Source organism: Trachurus trachurus (assembly GCF_905171665.1).
Source record: "Trachurus trachurus genome assembly, chromosome: 12".
NCBI classification, from domain to species: domain Eukaryota; kingdom Metazoa; phylum Chordata; class Actinopteri; order Carangiformes; family Carangidae; genus Trachurus; species Trachurus trachurus.
Window position 1 is genome coordinate 10,371,879 of NC_139908.1, and position 25,377 is coordinate 10,397,255.

The 25,377-nt window shown below is 41.4% G+C and overlaps 1 protein-coding gene across 4 annotated transcripts; it reads right to left on the reverse strand.

Moving 5' to 3' along the window:
* Positions 1-438: 438 nt before the first annotated feature.
* On the reverse strand, positions 439-24,519 carry LOC310994399 (ceramide transfer protein-like). 4 transcript variants are annotated; one of them, XM_083983078.1, is made up of 18 exons: positions 23,727-24,519; positions 22,003-22,137; positions 14,469-14,585; positions 9,435-9,542; positions 9,093-9,228; positions 7,528-7,611; positions 7,213-7,370; positions 6,845-6,937; positions 6,666-6,752; positions 6,314-6,406; positions 6,024-6,092; positions 4,340-4,435; positions 3,366-3,498; positions 3,195-3,265; positions 2,974-3,102; positions 2,740-2,869; positions 1,796-1,932; positions 439-1,615 (listed from the first exon to the last, which is right to left on the reverse strand). In XM_083983078.1, exons 1-17 carry the CDS (start codon positions 23,838-23,840, stop codon positions 1,805-1,807), a joined length of 1,881 nt encoding a protein of 626 aa, XP_083839204.1. In that variant the 5' UTR covers positions 23,841-24,519; the 3' UTR covers positions 439-1,615; positions 1,796-1,804. The 4 variants fall into 4 exon arrangements, with proteins under 4 accessions (XP_083839204.1, XP_083839203.1, XP_083839206.1 ...); XM_083983077.1 differs by having other exon boundaries at positions 9,093-9,231; XM_083983080.1 differs by lacking the exon at positions 6,024-6,092.
* Positions 24,520-25,377: the final 858 nt, after the last annotated feature.

Below are 25,377 nucleotides of genomic sequence, written 5' to 3' on the forward strand. Positions count from 1 at the left end.
GCCGGCGTCTCTCCACTTAGCCGAGGGGCTGAGTTTCATCTGGCTTCACTTCCTCTCTCACCCACATCGTTCAGCTAGAAGCTCTAAAATCAAAAAAGGCGGAAGAGTGAAGACTGGCGACTGCTACAAATCTGTTGTCATCGACTTGACCCGAGACTGAAATGTGTGAAATAGAAGTTTTAAAATGTTCTTATAAAAAGATCCAGAGTTCAGAGTTGGGGTTTTCTTTTACTCTGAAAGAAATTTTGACTTTTTTCGGAGTATTTCTATAAAAATCAATTGGATAGCTTTGGATTTTTATAGCAATAGCTCCTGTAAATATCAACTCTGGACTTTATCTCAGCATAATTTTTAGACAGAAATTACAAAGACCACATGACTTGACCATGTCAATGTGCAGTAAATGGAGGAAATACATTTTTACAGTCTATGGGTAGGACACAAATTTGAAATGGACTCCAAATGAAGGAAGGACAATAATTTGGGGATTCCAGCCACGAGGCACTTCACTATATTGATTTTATCGGTGCAGCGACGACGACGACGACACCTTGCTCCCACCCGAAGCTACATCTTCTCGTTAAACTAAGGCATTTGGGCTCGACTCAGTCACAAAAAATGCTTTGCGGACTCTCAGTGAAAATGTTAGCGACACTATTTACAAATTAACATTCAAAATACAGGATGTGCTGCTATGACACTGGAACATATTAACAAATATGACACAAATACAAAGCTGAGCAAATAATGTACATGAACTCTGTTTTTTGTACATTAAATATATAAGAAAAAACTCTTGTCCCCCCGCCGCTCCATCAGCACCAACCTGAGGTGTTTTCATTAGAGAGACGGGGTCAGAGAGGTCAAGTCTTATTTCATAGGGGTCATGGGTTCACGACAGCCCTCTGGACTTAATACGGCCGAGATGAGAATCATCTCAAATCAATCGATCGTGTTGTTTTACTCACAAAAGTTAGCAGCTTCAAAAAAGAAAGCTGGGAAATGACTAATTAGGAAAAATATGAAAAATCAACACAAAATAGAAACTAAATATTTGTATCTATTAGCGAAGACCTTTTTCATTTATCTTTACAAACCTCTTATAGAACATACATACATTTAAATATTAATATATATCTGTCAGAAAATAGACACGACCTGACATGACGGCTACTCTTACAAGTCGGTGAAAGGGAAAAGATGGAATCAGCTGCTGCCACTGCAACATCTGGGAGGGAAGGTAACGGCCAGCTGCTGGGTGCAATCACTCAGGAGAGTCTGAATGTCCTTTAGAAGAACAGCTATTTACTATTTTATCAATTAAACCATCATGATGGGAAGAGAACATGTGGTAGGTAGGATAACTGCTATTTATGCTACATTATGATGTCAGGGTTCAGTTCAATTGAAAGTGATATCTCAGGGGATTAAAGGTGTTTGATTTGCAGCCACCAGATGGCGCCATTATTACCCATCCTCCCCTACTGGATCTAAACTTGTAGGCGAGAGCCGGGCAGGAGAAACTCGCTGTGAGGGCGGCAGAGCAGGCGTCAGTCTGAAGGGAACGGGGTCGTCGGAGCTTCACGGGGGATTCTTCTGTCCTTGTGTCTCAGCGCTGTGGAGACGGAAGATTTAGATTTACTGAGGAAATATTCACAGATGATGCATGAAAAGACAAAAAGATGAGTGAACTCTGGTACCATGGAGTATTAGGGCCACAATGAGATTTTTTTTTCACAGACTACGAGAAAGAAGTCATAGTTTTACTCCGTGGTACTCGGGTGCCTGGTGTTACCTGGGAGCTTTAGAACAGGATGGGTTTGCCGTCGGTTTTCTCCTGGACGTAGGAGGTGAAGCGCTTGAGGAACTTGGGGTATTCTCTCTTCGCCACAGCCCTGAGCACGGAGGCAGGAGCCCAACCTCCAGGATTTACTGTACACACACACACACACACACAAAAAGGTGAACACAACATAATATCAGTTTAACCCTAAGAGGTCTGAGCCTATTTTGTTTTTGAACACTTTTGAGTTTGCCTTTAAATGCACACACACACACACCATAAAAAATGTTTAACATGCCCATGCTTTGTATCTTGTTTTCAGCACAACTTCATCTATTTTTTCACTTTAACCTACTTTATTCACACACTGTGCCCAAAAATACACAAAAATCATCAAATCCGAATTGAAAAAAACAAACAAAAAAAACCCACATCAGATTTTTCTGGCACATTCATCAGCTGATTCGACCAATCTTCCCCGGATATATGGAAGAAAATGCAACGCCTGCCCCTCCCATCCCATCCCATCCCCTGGATAAATATATTTTGTACTATCAAATTAAAACTATCATATAGTCAAAGTCAAATAAAAACTAGGAGAGAGTTTCAAAACTGCATTTTCGACAGAGAGATGTTGACGACAGTGCTTTTTTACGGCGCTTCGAATACATCATGTGATCTGAGCAGCAGGGAGGGTGTAAGCGTTCACCACCCAAGTTCTTAGCCAATAGTCAACACAGTGTTTTCTACAGGTCTGATCAAACAGCCTCAGTCTGGAGAATCCCGGTTTAGTTTCTGGGTGTTTACTGTCTCCTGTCGGCTGTCTGCTGCTGACAGCGGGAAAATCTTTTGTAAATTACATTTAAGACTTTTAATGCCTCTTAACACCCACACACACACACACACACACTCTGTGCTTTTGGCTTCAGTTGATATAATCAGACGCACACACTCACCATTTGCGACATAGGTGATTTTACACAGGATGTTGTCTCTGCTGATCTCTTTATCTCCCTCCGGTGGACTGACCAGGGTCTGGCAGATCATTCCGATGTTGATTTTGGCTCTGACACACTTGTTGGTCGGCTGCGGGACGAGACGGGACGTAGAATGAGGAAAAAGCTGGGTAATGATGAATACACACTCTCGATAAAATTGGATCTGACCGGACGTGAGGACCGACGGCTCACCTGTGCGTCGTCGTGATCCACAGAGAAGTTGCAGACCAGCCAGGTGTCTGGGTCGTTCTCGTTGTTGGCCAAGATCTTCCTCATGGCGGACAGGTAGAGCACGTCCCGCTGAGACGCAGGCCACACCCTCTGTTTGGTACAAAAGGGGATTAGAACGAGTCGATACGTTTCACTGATGCTGCTGACTGAGCGGCGATTGAGTCTGATCTCGTGGCTCTTACCTTGTGGGTTTGATAGACAATAGCTGCGTTTTCTGACAACGACTCCACAACGTTGAAGTTTTCGATGGTGGCTGGAGGGGGCAGAGGACACGGAGGATTACATTTAGGTATTTTAACAGAGAACGGTTTCTGAAGTAGCTCTGAGTTCAAGTTAAACAGGAGGGGACTTACTCTCCCAGTCGTTGCGATAGGCCGTGTCCCAGAAGTAGTGGCAGACTTCGTGACCGGTCACCCCCTTCACTGAGTGGGTGGCCTTCAGCGGGTCCAGAACAATCCCATTTTCCTCCACCTCTCTCCTGTAAACCTGCACACACACACACAAACACACACATGCCGAATCTGAGCCAAACAGTCCACCACATTTCCAAAAGGAGAATTCGTAAACCATAAATTCTCAAATAGAGGGACGAGGCTTTTATTTGCTTCAACTGCCGAACTGACCCGGCTTATATTAGAGACAGGCGTTTATTTGATTTTGAACAAATCTTATACTCAGCAAAGATGGAAAATATATAATATAATCAAAAAACTTCTGTTCTTACTGTTTAAAAGGGTAAGAGAAGGAAAGAGCCGGATCCAGAGCACACATTCATTTAGAAGTTAAATGTTCGACCATAGACTGCACACAGGCTCCGGCTCTTTCCATGGGTCGGAAACATAAACTAATAACCTTTTTTGGGGGGGGCCTTAAAACAAATGTGTTCTTCTGTTGTTGGAGTAAAACTTTTGAATTCTCAACATAACGATTTGAAGGGTTGAACAGATATTTTTCATTTTAAAAAATGTATAAAGAGAAACAAATTAGAAAATATGCATTCGAAATTTGAACTGGATGTTTAATTTAGAGTTGTCTTGGTCTTGTTAATTAACTTGTTTTGTTTGTTGGATGTAATCAAGGGTGTAGATGAAGGTGTAGGTGACTGGAAGTGACAGAGATCCTTTGAGTTTAAGTTAGGGGCAGACATGAATAAGGATTATATTCTTCTTACTGCTCCTTTCCAATCATGAAAAGTGTTGATCTGAAAGTAATTATGGATTTGTGTAACATCAAATTGTATTGTACTTGTACAGACCCGGCATCTGTTTGAGAATTGACAGTAAATCTAGTAGACTACGGTCCAGAGTGAGTGATATCTACACCTTACCTTCATCTCTCCCTCTTCTACGACCAGCTGCCAGTTGGCGTCTCCACCGACGTCCTGCAGGGAGTAGGTCATGTGGGTCTGCACCATCTCCTCCACCTATAACAACAGGACCAGGGACACAACACAACAGGGCGGTCACATCGATTATGTAATAAACAACTTGAAAAGGTCGGCAGATATTCACCAGAGCATGATGGAGTCGACGTGCACATTGAACCGGACGAGGACAACAACAAATCAAACACACGTCGGGCGGCTCGTATCTCTTCTGTCTCGTTAGTGCCGCAGGTCGGGACACGTCTGTTACTCATGTCTCTGCCTGTGATCTACGTTAATGTCACTGAAGGAGTAAAGTAACAGGCTGCATCCAACAGTCGCCCCCCAGAACACAGAGCAACAATAACACAGAGGGGACGAACCACACAAACCCATGCAGGCTGCAAACGGACTGGGACATGACAGTGTCCAGGCCTGTGGATGGATCATTGTGCTGTTACTTCCAGTGACTGAGCTGCTTTGTTCAAACAGTCTCTACTTTACTAACCATGATGAGACAGACATCAAAGGCAGTGACCACCCTCAGGAAAAATAAAAACCAATCAACAAAACAAGACTTAAGTTTCCCTGATGAAAACCAGACTCTTTTTTTTTTTAGCTAGAAGAAAAATATTAAATAAAAAGTGACTGAAATGGACTGAAAATCAAAAAAAAAAAAAAAAAGTTACAGCAACACCAACACAAAGCCTTAAACATGCTGTGTCACAGTTCAGAGGCTGCATGTGATCAAAACAAATGCAACCAGAGTGCAGCCTCTGAGTTTGGACACAGCTCATATCTAAACTTTGATGTTGCACATTGTCTTAAGAACATGAACAATCATTATTTCACAACACACAGATTAAACATAAGCTCATGCTTCATGCTGCTTCAGTCAGTTTTCTTCAATGAGCTTCTGCAGTTACTGGAGATTCATGCAGACGTGGTGTTTAGTCTTCACTAGGGATGTCTCGATTATACATGTTCTTGGTACGATTACTGTGAGGAATAATCATGGTATTACTATTATTATTCATTTATTAATGTGTATAATCAAGTAGTTAAAATGCAATTAATATATGACCACTTGACCAAACGTTTAAAAGTCATGTTTAAGTTTATTTTAATCGCTTTTTTTTTTCCTATTACAGAAGACGCTAACATTTAAATTCCTACCAATTCATTGTTACGTTAGGTAAATTGACATTAACGTTATTTAGTGCATTTGCCAGGTGGGTGTCCTGCAGGAGGTGATACATATTAAGACTTATTTCCTCCTTTGGCTGCTAATTTTTCACAGCATGTTTTACAGGCTGGTGAGTCGTTACCGACTTACAGTAATACGTTTATTTGGAAGGAATACGTTTTCCTCTGCCAAACTTTACCACTCAGGCATCTCTGTGTTCTGCAAGACAAAGTTACACACATAGTTGTTGTGTAACTTTGTTTTTGTTTTGTGCGTGTTGCACTAATCTGCCTCGTGGTAACAACATAATCTTTTTGGCAAAGTATTTAGGTATTAGGAACCTTTACAATTCATTAACTGTGAAAACAAGTAATCGTGACATCCCTAGTCTTTACAGGTGAAACACAGGGGAGGGGAGGGGGAGGGGCAGCGGTGACTGGCTGAGTCTGGGCAGTGAGTTACCTCTGCGCTGAATCTGTGGACATCATGAGGAGCACTGACTATCAGAGGAGGGGGAGGCTGACTATGAGGCTACAGGGGAGGATGAAATGATGATGATGGACACATAAAATGAAGGAGAGGAAGAGTCAAGTTTTTTTTTTTTTTGCAAAAGTGAAGTGAGATGTAAAAGAAATGAAACATGTGAAATGAGAAAAAGAAGAAAAAGAGGAAGTAGCAGAAATGTAGGTGGAGCAGGTGGAGTGATGAGAGGAGCTGGTGCAGCGAAGTGAGGAAGTGAAGGATGTAAATACCTTGTCAGAGAAGCGATGTGAGCTGGGGCTGGAGTAGATGTCTCCCAGGGGAACGGGGCTGGACCTCTGTATCCGGGTCTTCTCCGTCTGAGACTGGAAACACACAGACACAAACCGTTTAATCACACTTGACACAAAAAAAGATATATATATATATTTTTTTTTTTATTTTATTCAATCTTTATTTGGAAAAACATGATTGTGCCATGACAATAGCACTTCATCCTTTTTTATACAGAATTAAAAAGAAAAATAGAAAAAAACTAAACAAAAAAAAAATGATATTCTTTCCACAATTTAAGATTGAACAACTCTCACTTTTTCAGTCAACACTACTCAAGTTCATATTCACCTGTTCCTCAATTTTGTCTTGTCTGTCGAGAGCAGCTTCGACTGCATCAAAGAACTCGTCCTCGTTGATGAGGCTGTTTGGACCCTCCTGTGACCAGAGGGCAGAGCGAGCGTTACACCACAGCGTCTTAAACAGGCCAAAGTTCATGTTCATGTTGTGTTGTTTACAAATTACTTCACCTCGTAATCTGGACCTCCGAAGTGAGACTTTTTCTTCAACTCGTTGAGAGCCGATTTGTAGCTTTCCTCTATTCTTCGCCTCTTCTCCATCTCCTACACACACAAGCATCCAAAAATCAATCCACAGCCACAAGAGTGGGACAGCAGAAAGACACAGTGTGGACAGTTTGCTGATCGAGCACCAGATCCCACAGTATCCTTCTCTGCCACATTCTCTACATTCTTATTTTTCTGAACTGATATCATTAAATGAATAAAAACAATCACTGTCAAAATATTTCATGGATGTTTCTTATTAAAATATGGAGAGAACTGTTTAAATAATGGATAAAACATGTTTATCTGGACGTTGCAGGAATGTTACACACCTTGTCCAGTCTCTTTTGCCAGCTGTCCTCTCTCTTCACCATGAGGTCGATGCAGTGGGACAGAGTGGCCAGGATCCCGGCTGTGGTGGCCTTGAATGTGATGGCTTCACCCTTAAAGTCTATGCCATTGATTCCTTTGGGACTCAAGGACTGGAACACTACACAAAAAGAGAAGCACAGGAACCACATTAATTGTTTTTCTTTTATCGTACAGCCTTGATTGGTGTTTGTTTAGTTCTGAACATTTTTTTTAATTTTACATAGAAATAACCAAGTTTTTTCAGGGGTTTTAAGGAAGAATTCAGCACTACTCACATTTTTCTTTGCTGCCATTGTTGTTGTGCAGAAAGTCTCCATTAGGCCGGGTGTTGGGGAAGTCATCTTCATCATCCTCAACAACTAAAATAATAATAATAAAAAAAAGAAACACAAATGTTAAGAGTCAAGAGGGAGAACAGACACAAAAACAACTAACAGGTAGTTAGTGCACACAGGCCATATCTTAAAGGATCCTACTGAGAGTCCAGCAGGGCTCCAGGACAGGGTAGCGCCCTGTGGCCCATTCACAACTCAAACTACACCACACACACACACACGTACACAAACACACACACAGTGAGTGCACCATCAGACTGACAGAACTCTGCTGTGCTGGACAACATGACAATGGTCTGGTTTCATCTTCAGAATAGAGAGAGGGTGAGATAGGAAGGGGAGAGCGAGGGGCAGAGAGAGGGAGGTGAGGAGGAGAACAAAAGCAGGGCTTCATTCAGTGTGGTCATCCACAGACGCACAGCGCAGGCTGCCATGAACAAATGTTCAGCCAACCAAGGCCGGGTGAGAGAGAGAGAGAGAGAGAGAGAGCGGCCTGGAGAATGACTGCTTTCTGAGTCTCATCACACGCACACAAGCACATTCCCCACAACACACAGTACATGTTTCTTATAAAACAACTAATGTTTCCACAGTCTGTGTCTGGAATATGCAAACTTAGAAAAAAGACGTCCATATGTTTGTAATCAATTCTTGTTTCTGGTTCCTTGAATTCACCGGTTTTACTTCTTTTTATTCACTTATTTCATTTGATTTGGTTTAAAAATGACCATACAGTCCATACAAATCATTATTTAAGCATACACAACACACAAAAACAAAACCCCAAACAACTAACAATCATATAAAACAAGACAAGGACACAGAATAAAAGGAAAAAAGAAAAGAGAAGAAAAAAACAAACAAGAAGAAAACAAAAAGAAAGGGAAAGCTTTGAGGGCAGAGATTGATCCTCCATTATCCATAATAATATTTCTATGTGTTGTCTTAACTATGAAACCAATAATGCTTTGATCTGCTCTCTTCCTTTTTCCAGTGGTTTTACTTTAACATCTTTTCTCTGACTAATAATAAACCTAGAAAGCTTGAGTGGCTGGGAGGGAAGATCTATAAAGTACGAGGCCCATACTGGATATGAAAGGATGACACTACTTACTTCTTGACTTGCTAGGGTGTTGTGATTTTGCTTTGTTTTTTGTTTTGTGGATCTATGTTTTGTGTTGTAGGTCTGGCTTGATTTGTATGTTGTTGCTGGACTGCAGACTCCTTTTTATTTTATTTTTTGTTTGTAAAGAAAAAAAGAAGAAGACTGGTATGACTGGTATATTATTCTTATTCATGTTAACTGTATTAATATAACAGTTATTTCTTTGTAATTGTCTGACCAAAACATCAATCAAAAAATAAACCTAGAAAGCTGAAGTGTGGTGCGTTTAAAAAATAGTATCGATTTCAATTAAGTACTCAACAAAAATCCCCCTTTAAGAAGACAAAACTGAGAAACAAAAGAGCTGATCAATAGGAGCGTGGGTGCGTGAGGTTCTTACTTTTGTCTCTCTGCAGCTCGTCCTTGGACACGGCATCTGAACAGCCATCAAAGTATTTCTGCAGTGTGTCCACCTGCCTGCACAAAATATCTCTGAAGGTCTCCATCTCTGCCAGCTTCTCCCTCAAGCTGTGACCCTTCTGAGCAAACAGTAAAGCAACACAGTGGTTAAAAAGCTTCCTTTGCACCACTAAGAAATCATTCCAGTATGTATCTGCTGACAAAATTCAACCGCTTGTGTGTGTGTGCATCTAAAAATATCCAAACATCCCTAGTGTTTACACATGGAGAAGTGAAACCAGTGACTTCTTCAGTGAGAGTAAACATGAAGCAGAGAGCTCACCTTAAAGGAGGATGTGGAGGTGGCAGAGTAGCCGCTGGTGGCCGACGTGAGAGACAGCATGGAGCCATGTCTCCGCAGACTGGACTCTGAGCCGTAGCCAGAATCGGCCTGTGAAGGGGGGAAGAAAAAAACAAACAAGCAAGACATAAAGAAAACAAGTCAGCCATGTGGTAACAAACAATTATTTCATTTAAGCCCAAGATTTAATCAAAACGGCGGGCTGAGCGGCAGAAGAAGAGACCATGATTCAATTAACAGCGACTTATTAAACAAACACAGTGACACAAAACAAAAAACAGAGTTAAACTGTCCTGACAGCTGTGACCTGAAGCGCTCTCATCACTCCACAACACGCAGGTATGTGTTTCACAGGTTTCCAAATACTGTTATGTCTGTTTAGATTTTGCAGGAGTCCTATTATTAACTACAACAACAGCAAAAGATAACCTTTATATATATATTTTTTACCTTATCATTATTTTCTCCTTCTCTTTCTCTCTTTTCATATGAATTTTTTGGTAATTTATTTGTAAGGGGAGAAAAAACCCACTTGTTTACTACTGAAATGACATGTTAAGTAAATTTGTAAACCAAAGTGGAATAAAAAAATATACCAAAAAAGATAACCTTCATAACACTGGACTTAAGGTTGTGATGAGTCATTTGTGACATCTACATCTGCATCTGCCACAGATCCAGTGACCATGGCAACACAACTCAGCTGACTTCCTGTAAAGCTGACCTGTTCCCCTTTTCCTTTTTACGTAACAGCCTGGTCCTCAGAATAGACGGTGTGTGATGGTGGAGATAGACAGACCGCTGACATGCCCATAGAGCTGTGTGTGTGTGTGTGTGTGTTTGTGTTTGTGTGTGTTGCCCCTTTAAGAGACACTTCCCACTTTCGGCCACAGGGGGGCAGGGCATGTAAACGCACGTGACAGGCATTTGTAAGAGCTTCAGGGTTACTGTCGGTCAACGACCAAGAGTAACTCCGCCTGAGTTCACATGGATTTCTGTCACTGCTGTTCGCCCTTTAGCCAACATACTCCTACCCCACTGACTTCATCAGAACAGATAGCGCTGTCTGACTGTGCCGCTTAATCTGTTTGATGACAGAGGAGAAAAACAAAATGTATCCAAGCAAGGAGAGGCTGAAGTGTTAGATACAAATAAGAAAATACTAAATAAAAAAGGGTTAGTGAAAGTAGCACCTATCAGCTGCTGGATGTCCTGTCAAACAATATCAATATCAACTGTTTATTATAATACACCGACATCTTCTTCAGCTGCATCCAACAGAGAAATACTGTGCAACTGTTGTGTAAGCATCTGATGGTTCACGTCAGTACACACTCCTGATTTTTGACAAGGGAGGTGAAGCAATAATAGATAAGCTATCATTAACAGAGTATATTTCATAAGACTGCCTCTCACCCTGACTGTTATCATTAGATCATAAATACATGCTCACCCACTCCTTCACAATCATTTTACACTAATAGACATTTTATTTTAACTCTTGTTGTTATAAAAAGGCACTTGTATTGCTTTCTATTTTGTTGTTGTTGTTGAATTTGTGTGTATTTTTCATGGAAGTATTTTGTATAAGCCAATTGAGAGTTTTTAACCTCTCCTGCACTTACTATTCTTGTTTTGTTTCTGTTTTTGTAATAGTCCTTGATTTTTATGGTGCAAAATAAACAAAACTCAGCTAAAACTAAAACTAAAACCCTCGCTGCACACGTCACACGTCCAGCACAGCTTGCTGTAATTACGACCGTATCCTAGAGACAAGTGTTGTTTTCATTTTCAGATGCTTCGTTGGCTCAAAAAAAAAAAAAAAAAAAAAAAAATACAGGAAGACTCGAGTGTTAGTGTGTTGTTGTGTCTCCTTGGAGACGCTCGGCCGGACCTCTGAGTGCTCTGAGTAATGTGGGTTACAAAGAGAAGCAGGACCTTCTAGGAAGCAGAGTTTTCAGCAGTGACTCATTGTGGGTGGGATGGTGATGGGATGGTGATGGCTGGGGTGTGCATGTTGTGTGTGCACAGGGCTGACTCCCCCTCCTGCGCCGTCTGAGTCACGGTGGCTCCCTGGCGCTGGGATGAGCGGGGGAGGGAGAGAGAGGGGGGAGGGAGGGAGGGAGGGAAGCCAGAAGGGGCGAGGCAGGGGGGGTTCCCGAACTCGACAAGTGAGCAGCGTGTGTTTCTGAAGGTGTGGTGGCTGCATTACTCAACTATATCAAACAAACTCCGCTGTGGCTTCGCTCTGATTGTGTCTGCCTTTGATCGTGTTGTCAAACACACAAATGAGTACGTGAAAATATCTTGATATCCTGAGACTGTTTGTTTGTTTATTTCGCACACCACACGCACCACACAGTGTCGACATGTGGATCATACAAGACAAGACACAGTTGTGTGGAGCCCCAAAGGTCTCCCAAGAAGCTACTGAAAGCTTATGGTGGGAGTCTAAGCAGGAAGATGGTCACAAAGATATTTACCAACAACATGATACAATAACCTATGCCATACATATGAATTAGGCAGTTTTTCTTTCAGTTTCTTCCTGAAGACGGAGGTGGATTGAGATGTTTTCAGGCTCTCGTCGAGCCCTTTCCAGATCTGGTTGTTATACTTTGGCCAGTGCATTTCAGTGGTCTTTTCTTTCTGTATATAAGATGTGTATTTCTGGTGTTGTCAGTATGCACAGGGCAGCTGACTGGGGTGAGTTTGAAGAGCCCAGGATTCAAGTTATGGACAACTTGGTACATCATAGATGTGTTTTGATGAACATTGAACTCTGCCTCAGCCCTCAGGAGATTAAAGCTATGGAAGAGGGAAGAGAGAGACCCAGGGATTTTTTTTTTCTTCTAATTTTGATTTGTTTTGTTTTTTACACAAATTAAGTGTTGGGGTGGTGAAGAACAGGACTATATTGGTCTAAAACGTGCAACATTTTGATGCTTATTATGTGCATTGAAGGACTAGAATTATCCAGTAAAGTACAATAACACATAATGTCGAATATGGGCTTTTCATTCTTTTTTAATCAGCTACACTATTTACTTTTGTGATTTCATCATTAGACATTTATCCAGACTGAGCATTCAGACTTTTAAGACACATAGAGAAACAGGTTGCATCTTATGCTCCTATGCTTGACACCATAACAAAGGTTTGTTGTCCATCCATTAATATTTTTCATTGATTAATCATTCTTTATTTGGTTTACTTATAATAAACAATCAAAATATAGGATTCAAAATGCTTTAAATTGTCAATATCAGCTCACTTTGACATTGCTTGTTGAGATGTCAGCCATTTTAAAAAGAGACAGGAAGTTTGGAAGGCCAGACAAGATATCGTTATAAAGGGCCAGTTGTCCTAATGAACAACAGGACTGAAAAAGGTGACATGCATAGTATAAGAGAAATGAGCTAAAACATGATGTGCACTTGTCTACTACAGTACAGAAATGTATTGCTGGGTCTCAGGACGATATGATGCACTTGGAAACCATCCTAATCTTTCGCATGTGGGGATGACTAATAATCACTAGGCTGCACAGGTTACATGTTATTCTTTTCACACACACGCACTGAATGTCTATGACAGGTGTCACTTGTGCTCTCCCTGCACTACACTGCTTTTCACACAGCACCTAAAGGCCGAGCCTGTTTTCAGCCCTTGTGTAAATTCACATTGTACTGGTATCTAAGGTAAACAACACAGCAGGAGAAACCAGGTCTAGCTGACTCTCTCTCCTCCAGGACAGGGCAGATTAACCTTAATCGTTCAGGGCCGTTCCCAGAAAAAAAATCATTTAAACAGGTTTATCTTTTCACTGTGTTGACGAAACAGCTATCGACAAGTCTTGTTGTAACCTTTTTCAGGGTTAGCAAAGCAAAGGCTCAGCCCTGTGATAAAAGCCCTTGCATAATTCATGCACCAGCAGCAGCTAATCATTTCAAATTAAAGTTTATCTCCAAACACACATTCAACTCAGTGAAAATACTCTAGTCTACAGTGATTAATATTTTGCTCAACAAAATTTTTTCTCGGGGTGCCGAAAATTATCTTTTCAAAGATGCATCGAGATTCTTAATGGGATGATTGACGATGATGTTGTTCACATACAGAGAGAGTGATTTATTTTATTTTAAAGCACAATGCCAAGATTTAAGTGAAAAAAATGTATAAATTATATTTTCAATTTTATTTTATGTAAATAAAAAGTTATCATATTTATCTGACTATTTAATGTTAAATAATGAAAACGCCATGTGTGGAAACATAGAAAATTGAGGATGTGATTCACCAAACCGAATCGTAGACTGATGAATCTTAATTAAGATTCACACCACTAGTTATTTCCCGCATAAATTCAAATGTCTGGAAGCACATCTATGTTTACATCCCAGCTGAGAAAGCCCTTTAGCCGGGGTTCACACGAATGTCAGAGCAGCAAGCATCAATATGGCGAGTGGAGGAAACACCAGAGACTCAACTAGCAAACGTATTAAACTGTGGTAGTTAGTATCTCTTATTTGTCCATGTTGTTTGTCAGCTTGTAACTGGCAGTTGTAGACACTGTCACATACAAACTGTCAGTGTATGTACTGGCAACGTTTAAGATTTATTCTGTGAGCCCCACCCACTTGAGTCCCAGCAAGTTCACAGGGTAGGTCTGCGGTTTGTATGAATCCCAGGACGGTTTTATGAGACTGTCATCGGTTGGAAACTCTCACTCATTGCTTATTTTGGCCGTGATACAGTATAAAAACACCATGTGAACATGCTAACAAGGTTAACTCTTTCAGAATCTTTTAACGATCCACTGGTTCACTAGTTAACCCAAACACACACTTGCCATTACAGTGCATCGCACATTACTGTGCTTCAAGTCAAACTGGAATAATCCTCTCTCTGGCTTTCTAATAGAAACACACACATAACAGCAAGATAATAATCATTTGTTGTAAAATGTGACAAATACTTGGGTGTTACCGGGTGTTAAGAGTGTGCATGACTTACCATGTGCATCTCAATGGCGTCAATCCAGTATTGTCTGTGCTCTGGGTCTTGTGCTCTTAGATACCACACGCTGTCATTTACGCTTATGTCCAGCCGGCACTCATCAAATGCATGAAGCTGGAAAAAAAAACATACACAGAGAGAAAAATGGTTAGATTTATGAGTGTGCACTGTGTTGGTTCCAAGTATCAGTCATTATGACTGAAATCCTCTTGACTTTTGCCAGAAGCTGAGACAGGATTAGATATTGGAGGATTCTGTGAAACGAGCCCTGTTTTTGAGAAGCCAGCTGGCAAGACAACTGTGATATGGCTGTGATACCAGAGGGAAAAAAAAAAGAAAAAAAAAAGCCAGTGTCTTTCCTTCACTGGAAGTGCAGAGAGGGACATATGCCTGTGCTGGTCATTCATGTAAATAGCCATTAAAATGAACCCGAATAAGCAAACTGTTAAAATCTCCCTGCTGTGCGTTAGTTACATGGTGGGCGACAATCTGCTCTTGATGGCAAATCCACCACAGTTACACAGCGATGCGAGTCAAATGTCGTGATCGTAGACCCGGTCTCGTAGGGATAAGAGCGTACCAGAGACACAGCGAGTCTCCCCTTTCAGACGCTGTCCCACAGGGGGGAGAAGTGGCAGATAACTGGCCTTTTAAGGCAACTTGCAGCACGGAGCATATTCCTAACAGCCCTCCAGTGTACTGTCAGCGCTGTAGGACTGCTGCGCTGGCATGGCCAGTAACCAAAGACTGGGAGTATGTGTGTGTTCCTCTTTGTGTGTGTGTCTGTGTGTGTGATGGTGACAGCGATGGTATTTACCTGTGCAGTCTTCTACAATGAGTCTCAGTGCCCAACCATTGTTAGACCCACAGGAGAAGAGACCTTTAAAATGAAAGTCTGGCTATGATGAAATCTTTACTAGTGGAGGGGGGAGAGAATCTGCAATGCTGCAAGAACTCGTACTGTACAGTGGCTCTTTTCACTGAGGAGGAATTTGCAGTTGCAGTAAACAACTGTGCTGTTTGTTTATTTAAGCCTCTTATCGACTGTTTGGCTTCATTAATCAGTATGGTATTGTGAGTTTAAGTAATTATAACATATTGATGATTCATTTCTACAGTATCTAAAAACGTCCCATTCACTGTGACAAGCTACAATAAACCAGGCACAGGCCGTACGAGCATTAACAATTGCAAGCTTGCAGTCTAATATGAATGCTTGTGCCCAGAGACGATCTGAGCACCAAAACCATTACCGAGGATCCTATTACTTTGGTGAGCTGGCTGAGTAATAAACGACCCACTACGGTGCTTTTAAGGAGGTTTCATTGCTGGAGTGTGACTTGGCTTCGGCTGCCTGACACCTGGACAGCGCCGAGGCCAAGACCAGATGCTCGGCGTCGGTAATGCACGACATGAGGATGAATGCTGGAAGCTTTCCACATCAGCTGCCCTGAAAGTAACTACCAGCAGCAATTTGCATGAAATCTGCACCAGCAGCAGCACCAGCAGCAGCAGAGACACACGGACAAGAAGAGGAAGCTCGAGCAGGGAAGGAAACAAGCTTGATGCATTTGTAATCAAAAAAAGAAGAAAGGAAGACCAGCAGCATCCTCTTGTCTTCAACACAGGACTACACACTAATATGTGAGACTAATTATGTTGTTAATTTATTGTTATGTTTTTTTTCTTCTTCTCATTATTACATGTATCATTATTGTTTTGCATTATTCATTCACGTATTTATTTTTTTCCTATATTCACTGTATAATCGCTAACTTTTTTCTACTTATTTTTTCGTTATCATCTTATCATTTAATTATTCCTTATTTTCTTGTCTTTACTTGTAACAAATTTGGTTTTTGAATATGTTCTTCATGGGTGAGGTTTTCATATAAGCCCTTTTGGGTTTCATACCTCCACTTCACATATCCCAATCATAATGATTGTTCATAGTACTATTTGAAGTGATATGTTCATGCAAAATAAGAATAAATAAATAAAAACATGGTTAAAAAAAAAATCTCCAACAACCCACTGACTGGACTTATCACTACTAAATCAAATCTCAAAAAATATAAACTTAAAATGAACAGTTAAACAAATGTTACAGTGAGTAGGAGTATTAATCTCGTGAACTACAACCTCGTGATATTATAGAGACAGGTGGGATGTTCCTGCATACATCTTGCCTGCTAGGGGAAATTTTAATCTCATTTGGTTGCTAGGTAATTGAGAAAATGAGTTCCTCTCGCCCACCTCTGGACGATAAGGTCACGGTTATATTGAGGTGGAGGAAGGAAAGCCTGCACCAGGTTTCAGAAGTTTACAGGGATCCAAGGCTACAGTAAACAGTAATCCATCAGGGGAAGGTCATCGCAGCAGCCTTGTTGCACTTCATTAGACGACATGACGCGCTGAAAATGATCCCAGCAGCCTGTGGGTTCTATGTGAAAGTCAAGCGGACGTAAAGGGCGGTTAAAGATATACCGAGTGTTTACTTTGGGTGTCTGACTTCTTGCGCATGTAGGCTGTGTGTTGGTTGATGGATAAACAGCTGAAGAAATAATATGGGATCATCAACACACAGAAATGCTGCGGTTCAATACCTCTGTGTCTCTCCACAGGTACAAAGAAATGGATGGATATTTTAGATCGAATAGAGAAAAGCACTTTACATCCCACAACAAATAAAATATTTAGATGACTTTGATGGCTTAAAAGGAATCAAAATCATGCCCACAACAGCTGGGTTCCCATTACAGGTTTTCGCAAAATAAAAGCGATATTTCTGAACTTTACGTTCAATGATACGTTGTGTGATGTTCTTGAACCAAAATAATACCATTTCCATAGCACTTTTGCGATGCACTTTTATATTGATACGTCTGAAAAACCACCTCATGAGAGCATAAAAATGTTTTAGCGATATTTGAGAGGTTTTTCGAAATGTACGCGTTTCCATTACGTTTTTATTGCGATATTTAGGTTTTTGCGATTTCTAGGTGTAATGGAAACGCGCCTAGTGATGCTTAATGATAAATTCTTAAAACGATTCATGACAAACCTTAGCAGTAATGTTTTGGTCTACTCCAATGTAACAAACTAAACCGTCACACAACAGAGATCTTGTATCTTCCTCTTAATTAAGGTGATTGTTTTGTCATCTTTGCCCAATTTCTGCTGGTGAGGAGCCTCTGTGTGTCGGCAACTCTTTCTGATGTCTAACTAACGGCCCAGATTTTTTTGCAGGGCCCAACGTTGTCAGTGTCAGCCTTTGATTCCAGAAGCATTTGTGTGTCATGTTTGTTTTGGATAGTTTTCAGCTGTACGGTCTTGCAGGGGAGCACGCTAGCGAGGAGGAGAGAAACTATTCAGTGCTGTTTTGTGTATCAAGCGATATGAATGCCAAAATCAAAATGATAAGACAAAGCAGCTTCTCTCTGTCTCTGTTCTCTTCAAACATAAACTTCCTACTCAAGCTTCAAAAAGACTCTCTTTTCTGTCCTCTCCCGTCCAACCCCTTTGGAGCTGGTGTACGTGTCTGCAGTCACAATCTCCAAAAGTGAAGGGACGGGAGCTCCCTTTAAAACCGGACCTACTGGAACCAATGCAAACACAGAGAAACTACAAAGCTGCTCAAAAACCTCACTTGAATTTCATTACTCATTTGTGCAAATTTAAAACTCATAATTATGCTCTCTGGAAAACTGGGACATTCAGTGTTTTGTTCTTGCAACATTTTCTACTATGGTCTGTTGCCTAGATAGAACATCTTTCTGCAGACTGGACACTAAAACGGGATCCCCATCGCCCTTGAGCAGGAAACACTGACTCACCAAGTGGTCAGAGCGTAAGGCGAGGAAAAAGGAAACTAAATCAACAAGGGTGACGAGGGCAAGAACAACACTCTGTCCTTGAAATACACACACACACACACACACACACACGCATATCTACAGGCTGGAGGATGTGTTCCTGGACCCTGCTCATGACCCCAAATGTGTAGAGGATGTCACATCCTATGAGGAAGAGTCTCATTTCCTGGCTGACACTTTTCAATTTCCATAAAACCTTACGTCAACACCACCAACAGCCTGTGTGTATAAGGTCCATACTTAATCCTTGAACTCTTTTCCACCACCTCGAGGGTTTCACTTTGATGTGATGAGGGAAAATCCAAGTCGTCACATCCAGCTCCACTACCTGCTACACATGCAGTCTGCACTACTCGCCGATTCCAGTGAGAGAAGGACTTACAAGTAGGCCAGTGTGCTCTCATTTACTGACCACAGATCTAAAAATGGCGGTGGTCGCTAGCAGCGTTTGTAGGTACAATTGCTCCAACAGCGAGCTTACGATCACATATTTGAATTTCATGAAAACATCGGAAAGTAAAAATACCCTTGATATGAAATGCGCTATATAAATAAAGCTGCCTTATCTTGCAGCTGCTACTGTGTCTATTACATTGTCACACCATTTTGACTTTGTCACAGATAGAACGGGAACAAGGGGCTTATCAATCATATGTGGTCAGTGAGTAGGCCTTTTTTGATGCATTGCTGCAGCATTAAATGTTGTAAAATGTCTTATTATTTCCCCAAATACCATCCAGTTACGACCATGAACCTCACAGTGAAACACTAAATGTACAGCTTATAGGGGGATAATTGGTCATGGTTAGCCAACTGTACCACTGTTTTTCAGATTGAGTGGGTTAAAGTTTCTATTTAATACAATCAAAGATAATGTTGACTTGCTGAATAGCTTGTGATTGCAAACCTGGTTACTTAGCACTAATCCCAGTGTTATCCATCTGAACTCACAGATATGCTGGCTGATGCACTGAATGATATCAAATTCAACAGGTATAATTAAGTTCCTTGGGGATTATGGAGGCTGATCTACCTGTGCTATTGTATCCAGAGAGGTGGTGGACACAATGAAACAACCAGTGTATATGCAATCCAATCCAACAGCGTGAATACTCCCTTAAGCTCATTGTCCAATTCTCTTTTCCTGGGCCAAACAGATGCTCCTGTTACTTGTAATGTTTCAATTTCTGAGAAATGACTCCTTGAACCTGTTTTTCTACAATGAAGAAATCTGTGTCCTCTCACAGTTTGCAATTTGTGAGTGACTCAGAGCAACGTAAGACAAGTGACTTCCCTCTGAGCTTAACCCATACTGCATTTGCACATGTCTTTGCACATGGATTGATGGGGTTAGTCATATATGGAAACTCTTTCACGTGATTCTAATCTTGTGGCCATATTCAAATCCCTGTGTTGCAATGGATGTGCGAGTCAGCTATTCATTGTCGCCTCTCTTTATATTTATCTAAAGAAATACATCTGGACACATCACCGGTGTCTCACAACACTGTGTCTTGGAACTAGCTTCAGAGGAAATGTCAGAGCTACGAGGAGGAAGGACAAGATGGAGAATTCAAAGAAAGAAATACTGCTGAAGAAGAGAAAATATTTATGCTCAGTAATGTTCAGAAAAAAAAAAAGTCTGTTGATGATCATCACCAGCTGTTGCTATTCATTATTTACGCCCTAGACTTCTGAGGCATGTTTCCATTAGACTGAGAAATAACTACAGTAGAGCACCACATGCAGGTTAATATTTACATAGGCTGGGAATGGATAAAGCTGAATAAATACAGCTAATAGCAAAGCCTGTTTCATGCTGACTGGGAACAGTAACTTATTCATTTCCCTTGTTCGTGTTTGGAGAGAGACAGAGACCGAGCCTCAGTCAATGACTGACCTGGAATCTCCACTGAAACACGATGAAAGGTGAAACGGTGCGAACACGCAGCTTCAAACACTGCTGACACATTTGGATTTATTTTATCTGTGCTTAGTTGAGTGTGAGAGTTCTTCTGAATCCTTGAAAACAGGATATTATTGAAAGTCTGGAGTGTTAGCTTTAATATAAAGTCTACTACTTCTATCACAGCTGCTGTGGTTTGTCCTATACTGTAGCACCGCATTACTAATCTCATGATGCAGTCTTACAACATAGCATGCTGTTTTTGTGACTAGAAGAGTCACCTGACAGCACAGTTACCCACAAGCGTAACTTGGGATATAATCAGGAGTTCTCTGAGAAAAGAAAAGTAAAGGTTAACAGCACTTTGTTTGAGAAAATGTAGGGTAAAGTTTCTCATTGAGACGTTAACAGCGACTCTAGCCTTAGGCCTACATATGGATTCAAGAAAGAGCTGATTCCTTTCCTAATGAATGTAAGAGAAACATATGGTGGATGCCCAACATCTGAATCACATCTTCTATATCACATGCCAAAATTCCCAAAAACATGTGAGAGGCTAAGAGAGAAAGAGAGTGTCTGGATAGAAACAGAAAACTCTGTCTTTCTTCTCTCTACAAATGTCTCCTCATCTACTCTACAGGTGAACGACTTGTTCTATTGATGGTGCATTACTGCATTAGAAAATGATAGCTTCTTGTTAATAAGATGGGAACAAATTAAAGGGTTAAAGGGTTTAGACTGCACTGCATCAACTGCACAAACAATGACACAGCATTTTTGGCCCTGGCTGCTGAAAAAGTTCTTCTGAGGTCCTCATTCACACAAGTGGAGTTGTTCCCACAGGCAAGGCAAACCGAATGTAATGTGCAACACGCAAACTAAAAATTGATTTTCTACGAAGGAGCAAATTCCTTTATCTTTTTGTTATCGCTTGTGACTCGAACGAAGCACGCAGTGGTGGGGGGAAAAAGTGTGGCCAAAGCTGAAATCCAGTGAATCATGCACAGATTTCTGACTAAATAAATACACAAAGATTAGTATTATACAATTCTTCTATGGGGCATCTTTAACTTTGCAATCACCACTACTACACTACCTACCTGAGCAGTGGTGAAAGACTACCAAGATAATGTACCTGCCAGTGATGGCAACCATTCTTAACTGATTTGTAACAATTTAATCTTGTTTTCTCGCATTTCTGATGTGATTATTGAAATGTTAACACAGCAATAACCTTGAAAAACTGAATAATTTGGTCAGAAAGCATTGGTTAGCCCCAATCCTTCCTTTTAGTATGGCTCCTCCTCTATTCATAAACAACACAGCAGCATATCATTTATTGTGCTGGGAACAGACTCACTGTGGTCATCGTGGACATGCAACCAAAATGGCTTAACACCACACCACCTGGTTGTCTGGGTTTAGTGAGTGGAGGGGTCAAACTGGAGCAACTCATGACCGAGAACAGAGAATCAGCTGAAGCTGCAGGTGAAGCGACACCCAGAAGTAGTTTGCGACTCTACTTTGCAATTTAAATAAACACACACAAAGTATCCTCTTGGGTCTCGAAAAAAAGCAACAGCAGTACTACACGGCACTGTTTTGGGTGGCTTAAAAGCTGCAAGAATGTTGATTCCTCCCTCTTAGCAAATGTAGATCTCTTACACAAACAGTGTTGCCGGCTCTCGTAAGACCTTTTGAAAATGTCAACAGAACAAAAGAGTGACACTCCAGGAAAAGAGCTACTTACGGTAATAATAGCTTTACTGAGGCAGAGGGAACCCCGACAGCCGTATTCGGTCTCATCCTGAGACTTGTAGTAGCTCAGTGTGTTGTTTTTCAGCACCACCCAACGGTCCTGCCAGCCGTGGATGTAGTTTGTCCACTGGAAGAAAAAACAACGTTATATTACTATTTCTGTAGGTAAATAGGTAAATAGGTAAATAGAAACAACTCTACAGTGTCAAAGGAATCTTCACATAAACACCACTATGCCCAGGTGTGAGTACCAGTTTAGTTCTTGGTATGCTGGTTCAAATAGCATGTTTATACGCTGTACTTTGTGATTATGTTGTGTTGAAAGGTGTCAGCACTGTACTTACATATAGAAAACAGATTAGACATCTTACAATATAATTTAATGTAATGTACAACAGAGCAAAAAAATACAGCCTGAAACAACCACCACAGAGCTGAATCAACAATAATAAAAGCAATGCCAAGCTGGTCATTATTAAAGGGCTGTTAACCTGGAGAGTGGTTCCCCATTTATCTGATAACTCAGAAACTAGAAACGAAACTGTATGTTCCTGATCTTAGATGCTTACACTTCTGGGTAAGCCTGAGTGGGGGGACACGTGAGAATTTATGTAAGGTGTATACTCATTAATCCTCACAAGACGTCTGACGTGTTAAGGGTTTAGTATGATTCAACAGGTGAGCTCTTCTGGATGCCAATCTGCTTAATCTCACAATATGCTTGGTTAGCAGGTCAGCGTGCAATCTGTTTAGAAACAACCAGTCTACAGTGAGATTAATACCACATTGGCTTGCCAGGCAGGGGCTTAACAAATTAAAACTGTGGTCAGTTTGCCCAAAACAAAGTCTTGCCCAAATGAGCAGAGGCAGATGGTAAAATAGGTTAGCAAGGCTTTTGTCTAGCCGTAGACTTAACTGTCTGTTTACCAAAGAACAGGTCACAGATAGCTTCAAGTGTTGTTGTTTACACAGTGCACTCAATTAACAAGCACAGTTTATTTATACTAGATGTTTTACTACAACTTGTATGTTGTTTTTAAAAGCAGGTTTCACAGTATCACTGGACATTTGCTCTCAGCACCACATGCTGGTACATATAGCCTACTATCTTTGAAATTAGCTCATCTGTCTCCAACCACAATATAGGCTACCTTTGGCAAAAACTAACACCTGCCCCAATTATTTAACAGCATTGTGGAATCAGCTGTGATCACCAGATGCTTGCACAGCACCAGTATTAAATTTAAAACCTGGGATCAGGTGTCAACACCACCCACCCACACACACAATTACCACAGTGGATGGATTAGAAACTATTTTTTGATAGATTTGCGAGCTAAATTAATGCAGCTAGCGGTGTATTTGTACACCCCAGTATTCAGTTTCAGTTGGGCTTTCAGGGGGTTTTCCTATTGCTTCAGTGGGGATTACTGAGCTAATATAGCTGGGTAGCAGTGACGGGACGGTAAAGGATCCTGGATAACTCTTTACCTCCAACAGACATGCCATGATTTGTCATAACACTGCCTGACTGCCTCGTTTAAGCCCCCATAATAATGAACGCAGGCGTCTACTTGACAGTTATGCCCTTAGCACTTGGCACTGACACTGACAGATGAGCATACAGGGAAGAAATTCAGTTTGGTGGAAGGGGGAAAAAACGAGAGGGGGAGAGATAAAAAAAAAAAAAAAAAAAAAAAAAAAAACACGACTTACCTTACTGAGGATCCCGCAGCACTGGCCACCGGTACTGACGGGATGTCCAGTTTCCTCTCTCGGCTCTAAATCTTCCTCGGAACCGGAGGAGTTCCAGCTCTGATTGTCTGACATTTTCCTTTTGGCGTTTTAAACGGCAAACAGTTCACAAACCGAGAGTATAAAATAAAAACAACAACAAAAAACGATATGAACTTCGCATGTAACGCTAAGGTGAAAATATAAAGCAAGCAACAATCACCGAATCATAATGTATTGATTGACATCGACTGGCTGATACTGTAGCTCTCGACTTAACCCAGCCGCGTGCGTAGACGTTGGTTAAGGTTTGCCGTTAGGTTGACGTTAACGTTAGTTCAGCTAAAAAAGCGGTTGGCACACACATTCCATTCCGTGGTGAAACATTCCAGGTGAACGTTCGGAGCTGTCAACTCCGCGCTGCTGCTGCTGCTGCTGCTGCCGCCCCTTTTCAACGGCGTTACGTTGAGTCGCAGAGAGTGGCATAAAAACGCGGATATAATGTGCTGTGCTCAGGCAGGCAGGCAGAGGGTCACAGCCAGGTAATCCGTAGTCGACTTCCCTCTCCAGCGAAAACACTGCGGACGTCCGGGGCCGCGGTTCGGTTGGGTTGGGTTGGGTGGTGGTGGGGGGGCAACAGTTGTTTACCTCCGTGGACTGGCTCTCCTGCTGCTCATCGCCATGTTCAACTGACGTCTGTCTCTAGTGTTGCTGCTGCTTCTTCTCCTTCTCTCGCGCTGGGGTGGTGGTGGTGGTGGTGGTGAGTGAGCGCGTGTTTCAACTTGTGTGCTGCTGTGCTGCGCTGTGCTGCGCAGGGGCGCTGGCTCGTGTGACGTCACCTAATCCTCTCCTCCAAACAAGGCCCCGCCCCCCCCTCCTCTTCTTTACAGCCCCTGAAAATAGACTGAAGGAGTACTACAGAACAGTTACAGGCAAAGGGGGAGTACTGTGTAGGTAGGAAGCTACCAGTACCACCACAGAACAGGCGTAAAAGAGCATATAGACTGGGACTGGAGAATGAGGAATAGCCTATACCACAACATAGACCGAGGAGCATTCAAAAAATAGGTCAAGGAGAAATTGAAAATAGACTAGTAGGGAGTACAGATGTATAACAAGTGCAATGCTCCAGTTTACTGAGAGTGCAACTGCTAACCCACTTTCGCTTTCATATACTAATGAAATGAAGGACTTTCCCCCTGTTTGTGGTATGGATTTATGTACACCACCATGTACAAAAACAAAACAAGCAACAACGCACAACTACTTTGTATCATTTGCATAGTGGGTACAAATTTGCAATCTATCAGATGATACAGATTTAGATTCAGTATGCTTTATTTGTCCCAGAAGGCAAATTCTGTTCTTACCGACTTAACAAGACAAACATTTATACATACATTATCAGATAAGGGAGCACAGTTTGCGGCAAGTAGGGAATAAAAAATGTACTATGCAAATACGCTAGAGTAAAAAAAAAAACTTAAAGGAAAAATAAAAACAGGTAAATAAGCAAAGTGCCTAGGTGTATTGCACACGTTTGTTGCTCTCAACTAGAGTAAAGTGACTAAGTATATTGCACATGGGAATCCTACTAATGATCTTAAGTAACTCACCCACAGCCTCAAATTTG

Coding starts and splice junctions, on each gene's coding strand:
- LOC310994399 (XM_083983077.1), bottom strand. CDS start 23,840: ATGTCAGACAATCAGAGCTGGAACTCCTCCGGTTCCGAGGAAGATTTA. Junction 3,103..3,194: donor TTGTCTATCAAACCCACAAG/GTAAGAGCCACG, acceptor TGTACCAAACAG/AGGGTGTGGCCTGCGTCTCA. Junction 2,870..2,973: donor TGGATCACGACGACGCACAG/GTGAGCCGTCGG, acceptor CTCGTCCCGCAG/CCGACCAACAAGTGTGTCAG.